The 14,605-nt window shown below is 39.9% G+C and overlaps 1 protein-coding gene across 5 annotated transcripts in view; it reads right to left on the bottom strand.

The window, feature by feature from the left end:
* The window catches only part of agrn (agrin), a 240,350-nt gene that overhangs the window by 68,292 nt on the left and 157,453 nt on the right, over window positions 1-14,605 (bottom strand). For all 5 annotated transcript variants that reach the window (XM_084099236.1, XM_084099237.1, XM_084099238.1 and 2 more), the window contains 2 exons: window positions 11,022-11,246; window positions 9,380-9,586 (listed from right to left, as the gene is read on the bottom strand). In XM_084099236.1, coding sequence (XP_083955362.1) covers window positions 9,380-9,586; window positions 11,022-11,246 — 432 coding nt within the window. The remainder of the gene's footprint in view (window positions 1-9,379; window positions 9,587-11,021; window positions 11,247-14,605) is intronic.

Below are 14,605 nucleotides of genomic sequence, written 5' to 3'. Positions count from 1 at the left end.
TGGGCTTCATAGTGGAGAGTTGAGAAAGGCTAGAGGAGCAAACGTGATATGTTTGCACTTTAAGATTAAAGACATGTCAAAATAAAGGCCAGCCCTTCAGGCTCACTCAGTATTGTGTGAGAAGTAAAATGACAGGGTGACGGCAAATGTTTGCAGGTGCATTCTGGTCGGCGTATGAGAGTGTGTATGTAGAAGATTGCGTGTTTTTGTCTGTTTGTTTGTGATTGTGTCTTTGGACATGTGTGTTCATATAAATGAGAAACCCTCCATCTTCAGCATTTGTTTTAGGAATGTATATGTGTGTGTGTGTGTGTGTGTGTGCGTGTGTGTGTGTGCGCACGCCCCCTACCTGTGCTGCATACAGTGCTTTCACCGCAGTAATTTATTCCAGGATTAGATGCTATCATTCCTAAATAATATTACACTCAGATACATTTAATATCGCACACAAACAGCTATCATAACGCTTTCAGATAAATCAAATACGTCCCGCTCCATAAAAATAACATTCTTTTCCAATATGATAGGAACAAATATGGACAAAGTAATGAAAAAAGAAATTAATGTCATTTTGAGCATCTACAAGGGGAAAGACAGACGATTCGTTCCAAAACAGTGAGTTTCTTACAGAGGCAACATTTTCAAGCATGCTAGTTAGTGTGTTTAGTTTTGTGGGGAAAGTAATTTTTCTGGAAAAAAATCTGAATGTGATTTAAAACATTTTTTTTTTTTGATCAACAATCAAATATATTTTATATCAATTTGACAATAATAATAATAGCAGTAATTTTATTGTTATATAATGATAATAATAATAATTATTGTTTTTTATTACTGAATACAAATATTAAAACAAAAGAAACATTACTATTGAAATAATTCTCTGTAAAATTACAGTTTAAAATATTTTATTTTATAGTAAAACTGTAAAATTACAATGCTAATATTTACGCCTGTTTTCATTTCTTCATTTTGTTTTTTTATTTTTCAAACATTAAACCCTCAAGCTTTATTTTTAATAAATAAAGATGGACTGCATCTATATAAATGCAGTCCATTTACCATTTTACCATTTATTTTGGAGGAAAATAGCAGGGAGCTTCTCTTTTAAGGACAACAGCTGGTTTATAAACATTTCTCATTACAAGTTTAGGAAGATGTTGGGTTCTCAAATGGGATGTGAAAGTTGTTCTAAAAGACAACTTGGCCATGCTACCTTGTAAGACACCTAGTTTCAGTCAAATTCAAAAGAAGATCAATCCTAGAATGCAACGAGCTAAGTAAAAAACTAAATTCAAGATTGTGAATGAAGCGGGAGAAACGTTGATAAACTTAAATTTCGTTCAATACTGAAAAATATTGATAAAACATTTTCAATCTATTTTCTCAATATTTATGAGCTCTAAGCATTTTTACGCTTAGTGTATCAGTGTAAGCTTAGCAGCATGCTAGCATTAAACCTTACTTAAATTGTGTGTAGTGCTATTGTTGTGGTGCACACACTGCACAGAATGCTCCAAATAGGTTACAACGAGATTCTATGGTGATTAGCATGCTGTCTTAAGTTAGAAGGCAGCTGATCAGACAGAAGGCAGCTCACTAGGTTTAGCAATAGCAAACAGAGCTAAAGATTTAACCTGTGGCTTAAATGTTACTAGCAGGAGTGAGACCCCCAGACAGGGGTTAACGTAAACTCTTCTCTAACCTCTTCCTGGCACCCACCTACAGTATAATCCCACCCCACATCTGAAGGCAGCAACCAAGGAGAAGTGCATATCAGACACACATGAAGCACAGCATGGATCAAAAGACCTTGATTAGTACGCCAAAGCACGTTCTTCATGACAGAAATCGAGCGGTGCCGCACACACACCTCTTTTAAACCCAGAAGTGTACCCACTGTAACTGCTCAGTCGAGCCAATGAAAATAAAACCAGAAGTGGGAAGTAAGCAGGTTACCTTCCCGACCACTGTGTTCCTGTGCCAATCTAAAAGTGTCGTACAGTAGAACCTCCTCTAAGAGAACGTTTCCGGCTATTGATTTCTCTGCTGAGAACGAGAGCTTAAAATACGGCTTGAACTGGCACGTAATTGTGTAAACAGTGGATCGGTGCCTAATTTCGCAGGTCTTAAAAGCGGGCTTTTCCTCCAGATTTCTTCTCTCAGCGCCTCTCCATCTGTGCCTTCTAAACGCCCAGCTGGAAGACGGCAAGATCAGGCCTATAAGTAAAGCCCTCATGGCCTTCAAAACGCTTCAGTGACCCGTTTCCCAAGGCACGGATCCTAAAACCCGAACCGTAGCCTTCGATAATGCTTTGTCCCAAGCCACCCTTTGTTTCCTTATAAAGATGAAAGAATAGCTCTCCCTTATACAAAAAAAAAGAAGATATGGAAAGAAACGTTCGCTCGTCCAGTTTCTCATTTTCATTTTTTCGTCTCTAGGGGATGGGGGGAAAAAATCTTGCAGATTTAATAAGTCAAGGAAGAGAAAGTTCTAGAAATAATGGTAAAGTACATGCAGCCATGATTACATACTTGGTATAATAAAAAATTCAAAAAAACTTCCAGCAGCCTGGCTTTGGTTATTGAGATGGCTTGCATATTCTCTCAGTAAAAAATGAGCCCTTTTTCGGAGCCTCTTTGAAATAGTGGGCTGCCATCCCCGAGGCCTGCGCTGCAGTGCCAGTCTTCAAGGACTCCAGCTGTAAGCTGGATGACAGCCATATGCTTCGACGGGACTGCCACTGGGACGCGATGCACATAGAAACGGGAACATTTGAAGTTTTTTCAGAGGTTAACGCATGTAAAAGAAAGGAAAGCTGCGTAAGTGAAAAAGAAAGCGCCGCTGTAAAATGGCGAAGTACGTTAATTAGGAGCTTGCGAGAGAGAGTATGTGGAAAAACAGGCCTAATAAGGTGTGAAGAAACAGCAGGACTCGGAAGAGCCGAGTAATTGCCGTGATCAGGTCTGAGAATCTCCGCACACCTCCGACTCTGGCGGTTCTGTGAGCTGTTATATAATGTGTGATGTGGCTCCGCCTCTTGCTCTACATTCACACCACAATTTGTATCATATTATACATTCGTTCTCGTAGCGTTTAATTACTATTGCCACTGAAACACAATGTTAAGGACTATTAACACAGGCTTCTCCTCTTATGACAGCACAAGCTGTCATGCTTTATCCTGACACGTCGCCCACCCAAGGCACACACCCACTCACCATCTCACAATCCGTTACATGCTATTTAAAGAGCAGGTCTCTTGAGCCCAAGTAGATTTCTTTAACTTGGTTTGCAGTGCTTTCAGAGCGCAGACAGTCAGCCAACACACACATCAGGGGGGCCGGTAAGCTTAGTTAGTGAGTTTAGCACAGTGTGAACGCAGAGAATTATTCCTACGATCTGCTGTATGCACGCTCATGCATATGGAGATCTTCATCCCTCGTATCGGATTACAGGGTGTGCGAGAATCGTGATACGAACGGTCGCATGAGCGTCTCCTGCATCTCTCCGCTCCATCGCATCCTGCCAATATGAGGGGAGTTTGTGAGTTTCGGCAAGCTGTGCGTGTCTCACTTCTTGTGCGTCTGCATATCAGAGCAACGACTTCCCCCGCCACGTCCCCCTCTGTTCAGTCTTTCTCTCTTTCGTTCCCTACCTTCCCCTTCAGCTTGAGGGGAAACATTTATAAGTGTGTAGGAGAAGGTACAAGGAAGAGGGAGAGAAGAAAATATTAGCATGACACAAGCAGAAATCCCCCTAGAGGCGGTGTTTGGTTTCTGAAGGAGTACTTATCACCAAACAAAGGCTTCAAGGGCATAGAAACTTTCTTTCTCCCCACGCATTAAGAATTTAACCAAGGAACTAATTCTGTTGCTCTCCCAGCACCGCAAGGGAGGAAACGGATGAGGTGAGACACCGTGAAACTGGACAGGAAAGACGAGCAAGAGAGAGGGAACAAGAAACAAAGATAGAGAAGGGAGTACAAAATAAACAAAGCTTATGCTCACTATCTCATGTTGGACACATTGAAAACAGACAGGCTGTTTTCAATGTGTCCAACATGAGATAGTGAGCATACGCTTTGTTTATTTTGTTTACTTTGGCGAAATTCTGATGATAGAAATTGGCTTTCAATTTATGAGTGTGAATTTGAATCGAATCACAGATGATTTTGAATTGAAATTTGAATTGGAATGACAATAAGTGAAATTTACTTAATTGCAATTCAAAGGAATTCAACAAAAAAATGATAAATTTTCACTATATGGTAATAGCTAATAATTGAATAATTCTGAACATAACAAATATATAACTATGACTAATTACATTTTTTATAAATTATTTATAACTTCATATAATTAGATTTATAAATAATATTTATAAATATTGAAAACTAAAGCTGTATATATACATACACACACATACATACACACACACAATTTAAATATTAATAAAAATAATCATATACATGTATGTGTATTTAATATGTATGTATGTGGTAAATTACATTTTATAATGTATATAAATAATATAATTTAATATAATATATAAAAATTCTTTTTTTAAATTTCGATTCTACTCCTTTAAATTCAAATGATCATTGTGCACCCAGTTTGCTACCTCAATTAAAATTCAGGAATTGAACTGGAATTTTGAAGTCATTCATAATTCAGTTATGAATGGTACATGAGGCTGAAAACTGAGTGCAGAGCAAGAGGGATCCATGGATCCCTTCAGCAGAAGGGCGTCACACAGGCAGACGTTAAGACAAGCATTGCACATAGCTCTCTGAACAGACAAGAAAGAGACGCAGAGGAGGAGGGAATGGGGGGAACGAGGGGGAAAGCAGACGTGTATTACAGAAGCATGCTCTACAAAGAGCCTCCTAACAAACACACACATAACAGAAACCAACAAGGGCTTTCCAACTTACAACAGCGACCCAGATACAACCCTTCCTCACACAGCGAGGTGCAAAGGTTCATGCTAATTATAATCACATTACCCTGGCTCTTCAATCTACTCTTCTAATTGGATTCATTACACACATCTCACTAGGCCCTTCAAAGTTCAATGGGTGCTTAACTTGTTATTGTTTCTTTTCTCGGAAATTAAAAAAAAAAAATCTAAGTTTGTGCCGTTTTCAGCAAGAGATGCTGATCAAATAAATATGCAAATGATAAATATTAATCAGAGCGCATTTTCACCTGGGGCATCGTTTCCGAAGCACCTCTTTTCACAGAGCTCTTGCTCAATGACATTGTCAGTAAGTCTGAGCCCATTGTTAGTCTTTATGAGTTACTGCTATGGGAACAGAGAGACAGACAGGGAGAGACAGAAAGCTGAAGGTCTGTTCACTTCACACAAGCTATGAAACATCCTCCGGACTATAATGACAGGTGTGTATTTAGGTCAGCTTCATTTGCAGGATCCATCTTGCTCTGCCTAGAGAAACAGGCTGCTTTCTTTGCTTATCATTAGGAGTCCATTACGACCACCACACCCATCGAGTTATGGATTTCTGAAATTACATTGGATGGAGCTGAGCCATGATAATGCACTAAGATCATCATTCAAGGTCTCACAGACTTCAGTCGGAGTAGACACTGTATTTAATTTGAAGTAAATGAAAATGATGCTGTGAGGAACAGAAATAGCCTGGTAAATATATTGTGCTGCTATGTACCTGCATGGGTGGCGATCGTTCAACCACCAAAACCTTGAAAACGTATTCCCAGAGGACAATCAATCAATCAATCAATCAATCAATCAATCAATCAATCAATCAATCAATCAATCTATCTATCTATTGGCGATCGTTCAACCACCAAAACCTTGAAAACGTATTCCCAGAGGACTGACTATCTATCTATCTATCTATCTATCTATCTATCTATCTATCTATCTATCTATCTATCTATCTATCTATCTATCTATCTGAACCCAGGCTCAGACACAAGACTTTAAAGCTGGGCAAAATAAATAAATAAATACATAAATAAAATCTTGCTTTTTGTCATTGATTTGACTAAACAAAAGGTTGCAAATTCAAAATGTTTCATGCAACAATTAAATTAAGGTTTTTAAAAGTAATCTAGCTAAAGTTATGCAAAGCATAATGATATCATTCTCATTAATATGTACCCCATTCAACAATATATTTTCTTTTAGGGTTTTTTTTGCATGAAAAATGCCATATGGAGACTTTTAGTCATCTAATGACATGCTCTACATGAACTTAATGACAAAATAAAAAGCTTTTTTTATTTATTTTATTTTTCACATTGGCAGCACAAACCCTGCAAACATATTATGAATACTCAGTATAATCATCCATCCCTATCTGGATCTCTTTCATTCTCACTCCTCAAATCATTTTGACACAGGTGTTTTAGACTCATCTGCTGTCTCTCACACATCCAAACAACAGACCGAAAAACCCACACTGACATTAATAGGACCTGAACTCTGTACACAGCACAATGTTTTAATGCTCCATCAACAGAATACAGATAGACTTTCAGATGAGGAAACAGCCTGTTCTTGTGTATCTTCAGTCCTTAGTTCTAAATCTTTCTACTTTCACAGTGTTTTCTGTTTTCCTTATGAGCTGCAGTCTCTTGTTGACCTTTCTTAGCACTACACATTTCTTTGATTTTAGAGCGAATCGTGTCTCTTGACGAGCGCTGCTGACACAGTGACCCAGCTCTGCTTGTCTCTAAAGACAACGGGAAGCAGAAGAAACCATGTCAGACACTGGAAAAAGTACTGACATGCTCAGCGGTTGAAACGACTCATGTACAAACAGAGCGTCTCTGCTATTGATTAGCGTATGAAATGAGGTCCATTAGACGTTTCCCACTGTGGGAAAGGTGAGCTTTGTCACGCCTGAGTGTCTTCTAGAGGACCAAAAGGCACTTTAGTAAACATAGACTTCACTTGGGCCCTGTCTATATATGAAGGAGGTCTATAATACCTAGAGGAAGCTAGCTGTTAGCGTTCCTATTTATGCGACTATCTTGACAACATACACCAGAGCTTACGGGAACATGCTAACCTGCAAAACCTGGTCTGTATGTATATTAACAAAAAGAGAGGAAACTTAACTAAGAGTGTGAGACAGGAGACAAAGAAGGTGACAAAAGCAAAACAAGACGACGAAGCAAAGCAACCTTTTTTCTGCATTTACACATCAAACTGAGAGCAGGTGTCCAACGACTTTTGCTCATCAATGCTCTGTATCTTCCTCAGCATGAAAGGCAGTCAGCCTGGCTCAGGTCTGCCACAAAGCTTTTGATGTTTAATTAATGTTCTGTTTGCGGAATATGCAAATGTAAATAAATGTATTTAAAAAAAACATACTGTAACTTGCCACCAGTGAAAGCCTGAAAGGACCAAAACATTTACTTTGTCGGAAATAATGAAATAAAGCCAAAGACATGAGCACTACTCCGCTCTACATGTTAATTTATGCATCTTTTCGCTGAAGACTGGAAAACAATCCTAATGAGTCAGAGAGGCTGATAGTGAGAAAAGGAAAAAGAAGAAAGAAGGGCGGAAAAAAGAAAGATGCATCAAGCACTATAGTTGCAACATACAGTATGTGCTGCCAGGGAGTAAGACACATATAGCATTCAGAATAAATTAGTGGGATATTTCTGTACCATTAAAATGTGTTGAGAATCTGATCCCAGCCAAAACAGCCCCGGATTCACTTCCCATAATTAACACACTGTCCAGATCCTGTTTTTTCAATTCAAGCCTTTCTGTAATAACTGCTGCAGTCATTTTGAGGTGTTTAATGTATTTTATCTGTACTTGCATAGTATGGACTAAAGTACATATGGTAGAGGTCAGAAGATTAAAAAAAAAAAAACATAACTAGTAAAATGGTTATTAATTCTCTGAGAAATAATTATCATGCATGGATTTTTTGCCTGCATATTCGGACATCCATACTGCTTATCGAATACAGTATAGTAGGGAAGTACGCACTGTGATGTGCCACAAAATGCGAACGCTTCAAGCAAAACAAGCTCGATTTCATACATTTTCTTCTTCTATGGCGAGATTTATTTTCTATACTCACGGTGGAGCAACAATATGAAGATAATCTTGCTGAGTAACTTCCCAGCAAGCAATTTTGTGTTTAAAAAAATCTAATAGCCGTCCAAACACAGCTCTGATGTCTAGGCTAAAACAAGGCAAAATTTGGGCTGTCAGTGAAAATTTAATAGACATCTAAGACAACCAAAGCCCAAGAATAGACGCACAGGCTACGCATTGAACATGTCAAAGAAATGAAACCAAACACCTTGTAATCACTGTTGACTTTGCTTACATGATGGAATATCATACATCTCGCAAGTTATTTTGGCAAAAATGACATGTAACCAATTCAAGGTTAGATGGCTATTGCTTGCTGGATTAGATCTTATTAAGATTTTTACTACTTTTCGTTTCCATTTTTGAATAACAGCATATGGTTTGTTGCTGCCACAGTAATGCAATGATGTACTTTAAGTAAGGGACTGCACACTTCCACATTTTGACAGATCATTTGCATCTGCGTACTTGCGTAGATTCTGTTTCTGTCCTTAGGTGTAGCAGGGAAACTAACATAGCTCCTAACAATGGGGCTACATGCATGCATCCATGCGGGGCAACAACAGGGTCAGACGTTTTGGGAAAAGACTCATCCAGACAAACACAGCACTCAGAAGAAAGAGAAGAGCTCCATGACCTCACTTCCCCTTTACATAGCGCAATGAGGACTAGAGCTGCAGGGAGGGCCACTCCAACCATCCTCCATCACGCAAACAAACACAAGAAGAGACAGACGAAGAGATACAGGTGGAAAGTAGACATCAAACCAGCCCTTTGAGGGCCCCCTGAAGGAGACCCACGGGTCAGAATCCCAACAAGAAAGGTCAGAGGTTGAACTCTTCCCAACTTGCAATGAGAGGTGTGTCCAGCGGCAGGCCTGAGCAGACGTCACATAGACAAAGACAGACAGAGAGACAACACTGGAACAGAAAAAACACGGTTTAAAAACAGCCAAAAAAGGACAAAGGGGGGAAATGACAAGACATTGAACATTGAACGACTGGTGTGGACGACTGGCACTGGAGGGATGAGGAGTGAGGACATGAATGAAACATGAAGTCAGTGTTTCATGTGTCATCAGAGCTGATGGCAGAATGAGAACGTCATGGCAATGAAAGAGAATGAGCACCTTCCACAAGAGTTTCCCAGCAGGACATAACCAATAACAAGCAGACATACAATGCTAATTAAACAATAGCGTTTTTCGCTAACATAAAATTACAAGAACGCACAGCAAAGCATCTGTATGGAACAATTCCCCTCACTCACCACATGGCCCTTCCTGTTTGATGGGAATGTCTGTCTTGGTCCGGCACTCTTCAAGCCTCCTCTCGCAGTCATTGTGGTACGTCTTGCCGTCCTTTCCGCACAGGGGCTTGTACGTGCCGTCGCATTGTATGGGGTCGCAGGAACACTGAAACTCTCCGTTTTCCAGCAAACACTTGGCGTTGAACTTACAATCGTTGGGGCAGCTCCCTGGAGACCAGATACACACGTATACATGCGTCAACAACGTGAAGAACGGCGGTAACCGTCTTGGTGCTAATCAACACTGACTGCAGGCATCTCTCTTTCTCCCTCGCTCAATCAGACATCGGATATTGACTTACTCAGGGGGTTTTGAATTAATTACCGTGTCTGATTATTTAATCAATTATCTAATTCCATTCAGATTGATTTGAGGTGTTTTTTTCCCCACTCAAAGTTGTGTTAAGCTGTCACAGACAGGCCATGGCGGTGTGTAATTACGGCAGCCTTTCATCTGTTTGAGTAAATTAAGAGACCTATTATGTTATTGTACAATCTGAGCTTGATTTATGTTTGATTGCATTATCCAACCTATCTTAAGGATGTGACATACATGCTGATGAGAGTGGGCTCATAGGAAGCTATAGGAATAGGAGTGAAATCTCATGAACTTTTTTTTTTCATGTGATTTTACTCTACATGAAACAGCATTGCCAGGTGCTGGTGTTGTAAAATATCTATACCCTAACAGAAACCTATGCCCTTTAGAAGTTGTTTGTTAATGTCTGGTCCAAAATGTAGCATGTTATCACATACCATTCTAACTAACGAAAATAGCCTTTCTTAACCAGTTAGCAATGTGTTAAGCTAGTAGGCTAAGCTGTTAGCTAACTAGCAAAGACATGACCAGATTAAACATTTCTCTTTCTTTGTTTTCATTTAGCCTTCATTTAGCAAACTAACAGCTTAGCTTACAAGCATAGTATAACAGTATAGTTAAAAAGGCTTTATGATTGATATCGAGGCTGAAGATCACATCAACCACCAACAGATCCCAGAGTTAATGGTTCTTTTTCAAACAAAAGCATAATTAACATAAATCATTATGAAAGAGTGATTCATGTACTGACTATGTGGATCCCAAACACATGCTAGCATGCAAGTCACTTATCTTACAAAGTAAGACATTTATCGGAGACAACTGCTCCTGTCGCTTCTTGAGTTACACTGGCACACAAACAATTGCTCTGTACTAGGACAACAGTGGCCCACAAATAACACCACTATCGCTCACGGCGCAAACACAGTTCAGACACGGACACACACATACACACTAAACCACTGTTCATGCACTATCACAGGTGAACACACACTCTCTCTGCGCTTGCCACAGGGCTTCAGAGCGAAGCAGGGACGATCTTTTCATCACCCGTGAAGATACAGTCTTGCCACAATACACCTGCCAGAGCCCGACAGGCAAATTGGATTTGTGGAGATTGGTATCGTGTAGGCATGACAGTACTGCTAACCTGACTTAATTTGTCCAGAGCCTCCTCACCGCAGCCATGACAAAATAAATCAAATACAGCCGTGGGGCTCCTTTATCAGACACGAGCATGAGCTCCTGGGAGCCGACGACATCTCCGTTCTGGGAGGAACTCACCTTTCTCCTTGCAGCTGCCTAAATAGACCTTCTTGAGCTCCAGATTGTTCTGCATGGCTGTCCGCTCCATCTGACACTCGCTTTTGTAGGTGCGGCCATCACTGGCGCAGATGGGCGTAGTGTCGGGCAGGCAGGACTCAGCTGGGGGGAAGGTAAACTGCTTGTAGGTTTTTGGGTTCACCCGACAGGCCACATTCACGCTATTCAGAGTGTCACTGCAAGGATCTGAGGATGAAAAAAAAAACTGAGTTAGACCAAGAATAAAAATAGGATCAGCTTGTATTATGATACATTGTATTATATATGTATCAAACGTGAGATGGTAATTCATAACTCTTGTATGATTTCATTGTCTTTTGTTGATATAATGCAGATCATCAGTAGCCTAGAAATCTAGACGCACCCTAGCGGCAGCAAAATGTATTTTGCAGCCAGGGCAGTCTAGCAACTCTCCATTGACTTTCGAGCTGCAAAAACCTAAATTGGGTCAGGCCAATCACGTCGTGTATAGAGTAGGCGGGACGGGCTTAACATAATGACGACAGAGTTGTGACGGTTACCTGCCACTTGAAAACAAAGAATGACGGCTGCTGCTGGCGAACATCTTTCGAATCGGCTTTGTCCGCGACTCTGGAGGACTTGGAGTTAGGTTTTTCTTTGAGAAAAGAGCATAGAACGGCACTTAAGTCATTCTTAAAAAAAGGAAGATGTGTTCGTGGTTTTGCCGGCCAGATATGGCAAAAGTTGAATCTATCAACTAGCTCCGCTGTTGGGAAAATGCTCTGGTTGGTTGAAGCGCTGTCCTATTGCGTGCCGAGGGAATTTGAAAGACAGCCGTTTATCCCGCCCCTCGGATTAAGCCGTGTCTATGGTGAGTTGCCAGACCCAACATCTTGATGTAGGTCTGGCTTGCCAGGCTAGATCATCAGATTTGTTAGCTGGCTAAACAAATATACCAATGCTAAAAATAAAGCATGATCAAGCATTAAGGAAGGGGTACTAGACTTTGTTCTCTATTGACCTTATTCACAGCAGCGCAATCTTTGATTTTTAATGGGAATGAAAGCGAGGCTGAGGGACAGACATGCATCTCTTCAATGGGCTGTACTGTTATTTAATGTGTTTTTGGATTGTTCTGCTCATGAAACACTGGAAAAATATCTTTCCAAGAAATTTCAGTTGACAAAAAACTCCCGACAATATAAGCTGTGGAAAATTGTAAAAAAAGTAATCTATGAGCTTTATACAGCTTTTTACAATGGATGCCATTGGAAACACAGCAAGTCTATCCCTCACAGCCTCACTTTCATACCTGTCATGGCACTGCTCTGAATAAGGTCTATTAACTGTGCCCAAAGTTGCGTAACTGTCAAGAGTATTTACTGTATTTGATGACAAATTTCTTAACCATTAGTAAAGTACTTTCTATACATATTATAAAGATGTCCATTTTTTTCTAGTATTTCTTGGTCATCACATTCAAATCAGATGGAAACAAACACATTTCTTTTGCCATATTGTTCATTGAACCATTGCAAAACTTCATAAAAAAATAAAATAAAAAAATGAACAAAAAGAATGGTAATAATTGGGAGAAAAGTGTGAAGTGAGCCGAACTCGAACATTCATCGCCCACATAAACTTATTTAGAATGTTACAAAAGATTTCTGTTTCAAATAAATGCTGTTCTTTTGAACTTTCTATTCATCAAACAATCCTGAAAAAATGTTTCATGACTTTCACAAAACATTAAGGAGCACAAGTATTTTCAAAATTGATGATAATCATTTCTGAAGGATCATGTGACAATGAAGACTGTAGTTATGTCTGCAGAAAATTCAGCTTTGCCATCAGAGGAATGATTTTTATTTAAAAATATATTCAAATAAAAAAGTTATTTTAATTTGTAATAATATTTCACTTTTTTTACAACCCCAAACTTTTGAATGGCAGTGTGCATATAATTTTCCAGAAGATCTTACTTAACTTATTTGATTGGACTTAAACTCATTATGACAGCACACCTTTAGGATCAGATTTTCTGATATCTGTACACATGCTCTATCTACACGCCACAGATCTGACAATGGCATTTTTTTTTATGAGAATGTTCTTTTTCAAAGCATCTTCTAGGCATCATTGATGGAGCTGTTGTCAGTGGAATGTCATTTATTGAGAAGAAATAGTGAAATGTGAAAAGATAACAGTGACAGCTGATGGGACGGGAGTGATGAGTGTGTGGGTGTTGATGGGTCTTTGTGGCTGAAGGGGGCTCCAGGCCCTGGCCCTGCATGGCAAGTTCATAATTGTAATAGAAATGCCATGATGGTTATTGAAATAAGTGTGACAGTTTCGCCAGCCTCCACACTTTTCAGAAACAAGACAACACAAAGGACTTATCAGCCGGTGTTGTTCTAAGACAATGCCGAGCCGCGAGCAAGTCATATAATCGTGGGAGAGAAAGAAGCGCGGAGACAGAGAGAAAAAAGGACGAGAGAGACAGATACAAAAAGGACAGAGGAAATTAGACACGAAAGACAAAACACATAAACAAAACAAAGATCTAGAGGAGAGGAAGAAACACAGGCAAATAAAGAGAACAAGAAAATAAGCGGGAAATGAAGGCAAAGCCACAGAGATAGAGAGACATCATGAAAGCAAATAACACACAGATGGACACATACACACTAGGGATATATGAAACAACATAATGAACTACAATTAAAGGTTTTTTATTAGCATCTATGGTTCCACGAAGAGCCTTTAATATTCATGGAAACTTTCCATTGCACAAGGTTCTTTAGTGGAAAAAAGTTATTTAGACTTGTTATCGACAACGAGGAAATAAATGGGGAACAAAAAATTATTCTTCTATGACACTGCTGAGAAGAACCCCCTTTTGGAACCTTTATTTTAAGAGTGTAGCCAGTGGATTGTCTGAACAATGTCAACAGATTACACTATAAATTGATAAGTCTGGTAGCAACCCATCATAAATGCACACAAATCAAACTCAATATTTCTTAGGCTCTGAATTAAAAACAAAGACACATGCATTGGACATAAAATATCAGGGAGAGAGGCGTGCTGGAGGAAGTGTTGATGCCATACAGGTCAGGGACTGGTGTATACTAACACAATAATAGGACGGCTCTCAAGGGAGGGTAGTGTGGAGCTCAACCAAAAGGGTCCAGCACAATGCGGGCAGCAACTCCAACAACATCTCGCCACGCAAGCCAGCCATTACCACTGGAGAAACCATTAGCTCCCATTAAGAGAGGCTGGCTGGAGCCAGCATTCAGTACCTAACAGTGCCATGCAGGGGTGTCTGTAATTAGCCAGACACACTGAGCCCCGCTCCAGCAGGGAGTGTGTGTGAGGCCGCTCCATTAGTCCTGCCCCTGTATCTGTGTGCCTGACGGTTGCTGGCCAAGACCTTAATGCATGTGCTGGAGGAACAGTAGCTGTAACCACGGTTTACAGGGATGAATGTGTATACAGAGCCGGCCAAAAATGCCTCTAAGTGTGCTTTGAAATAACCGTGGCCCATGTCCTGCTGTACAATTGATTGTGGGTTTGTTTGT

Source organism: Abramis brama (genome assembly GCF_963993115.1).
Source record: "Abramis brama genome assembly, chromosome: 22".
Lineage (NCBI taxonomy): Eukaryota > Metazoa > Chordata > Actinopteri > Cypriniformes > Leuciscidae > Abramis > Abramis brama.
The sequence above is the reverse complement of the archived record's forward strand: the minus strand, read 5'-3'. Positions and strand labels throughout refer to the sequence as shown.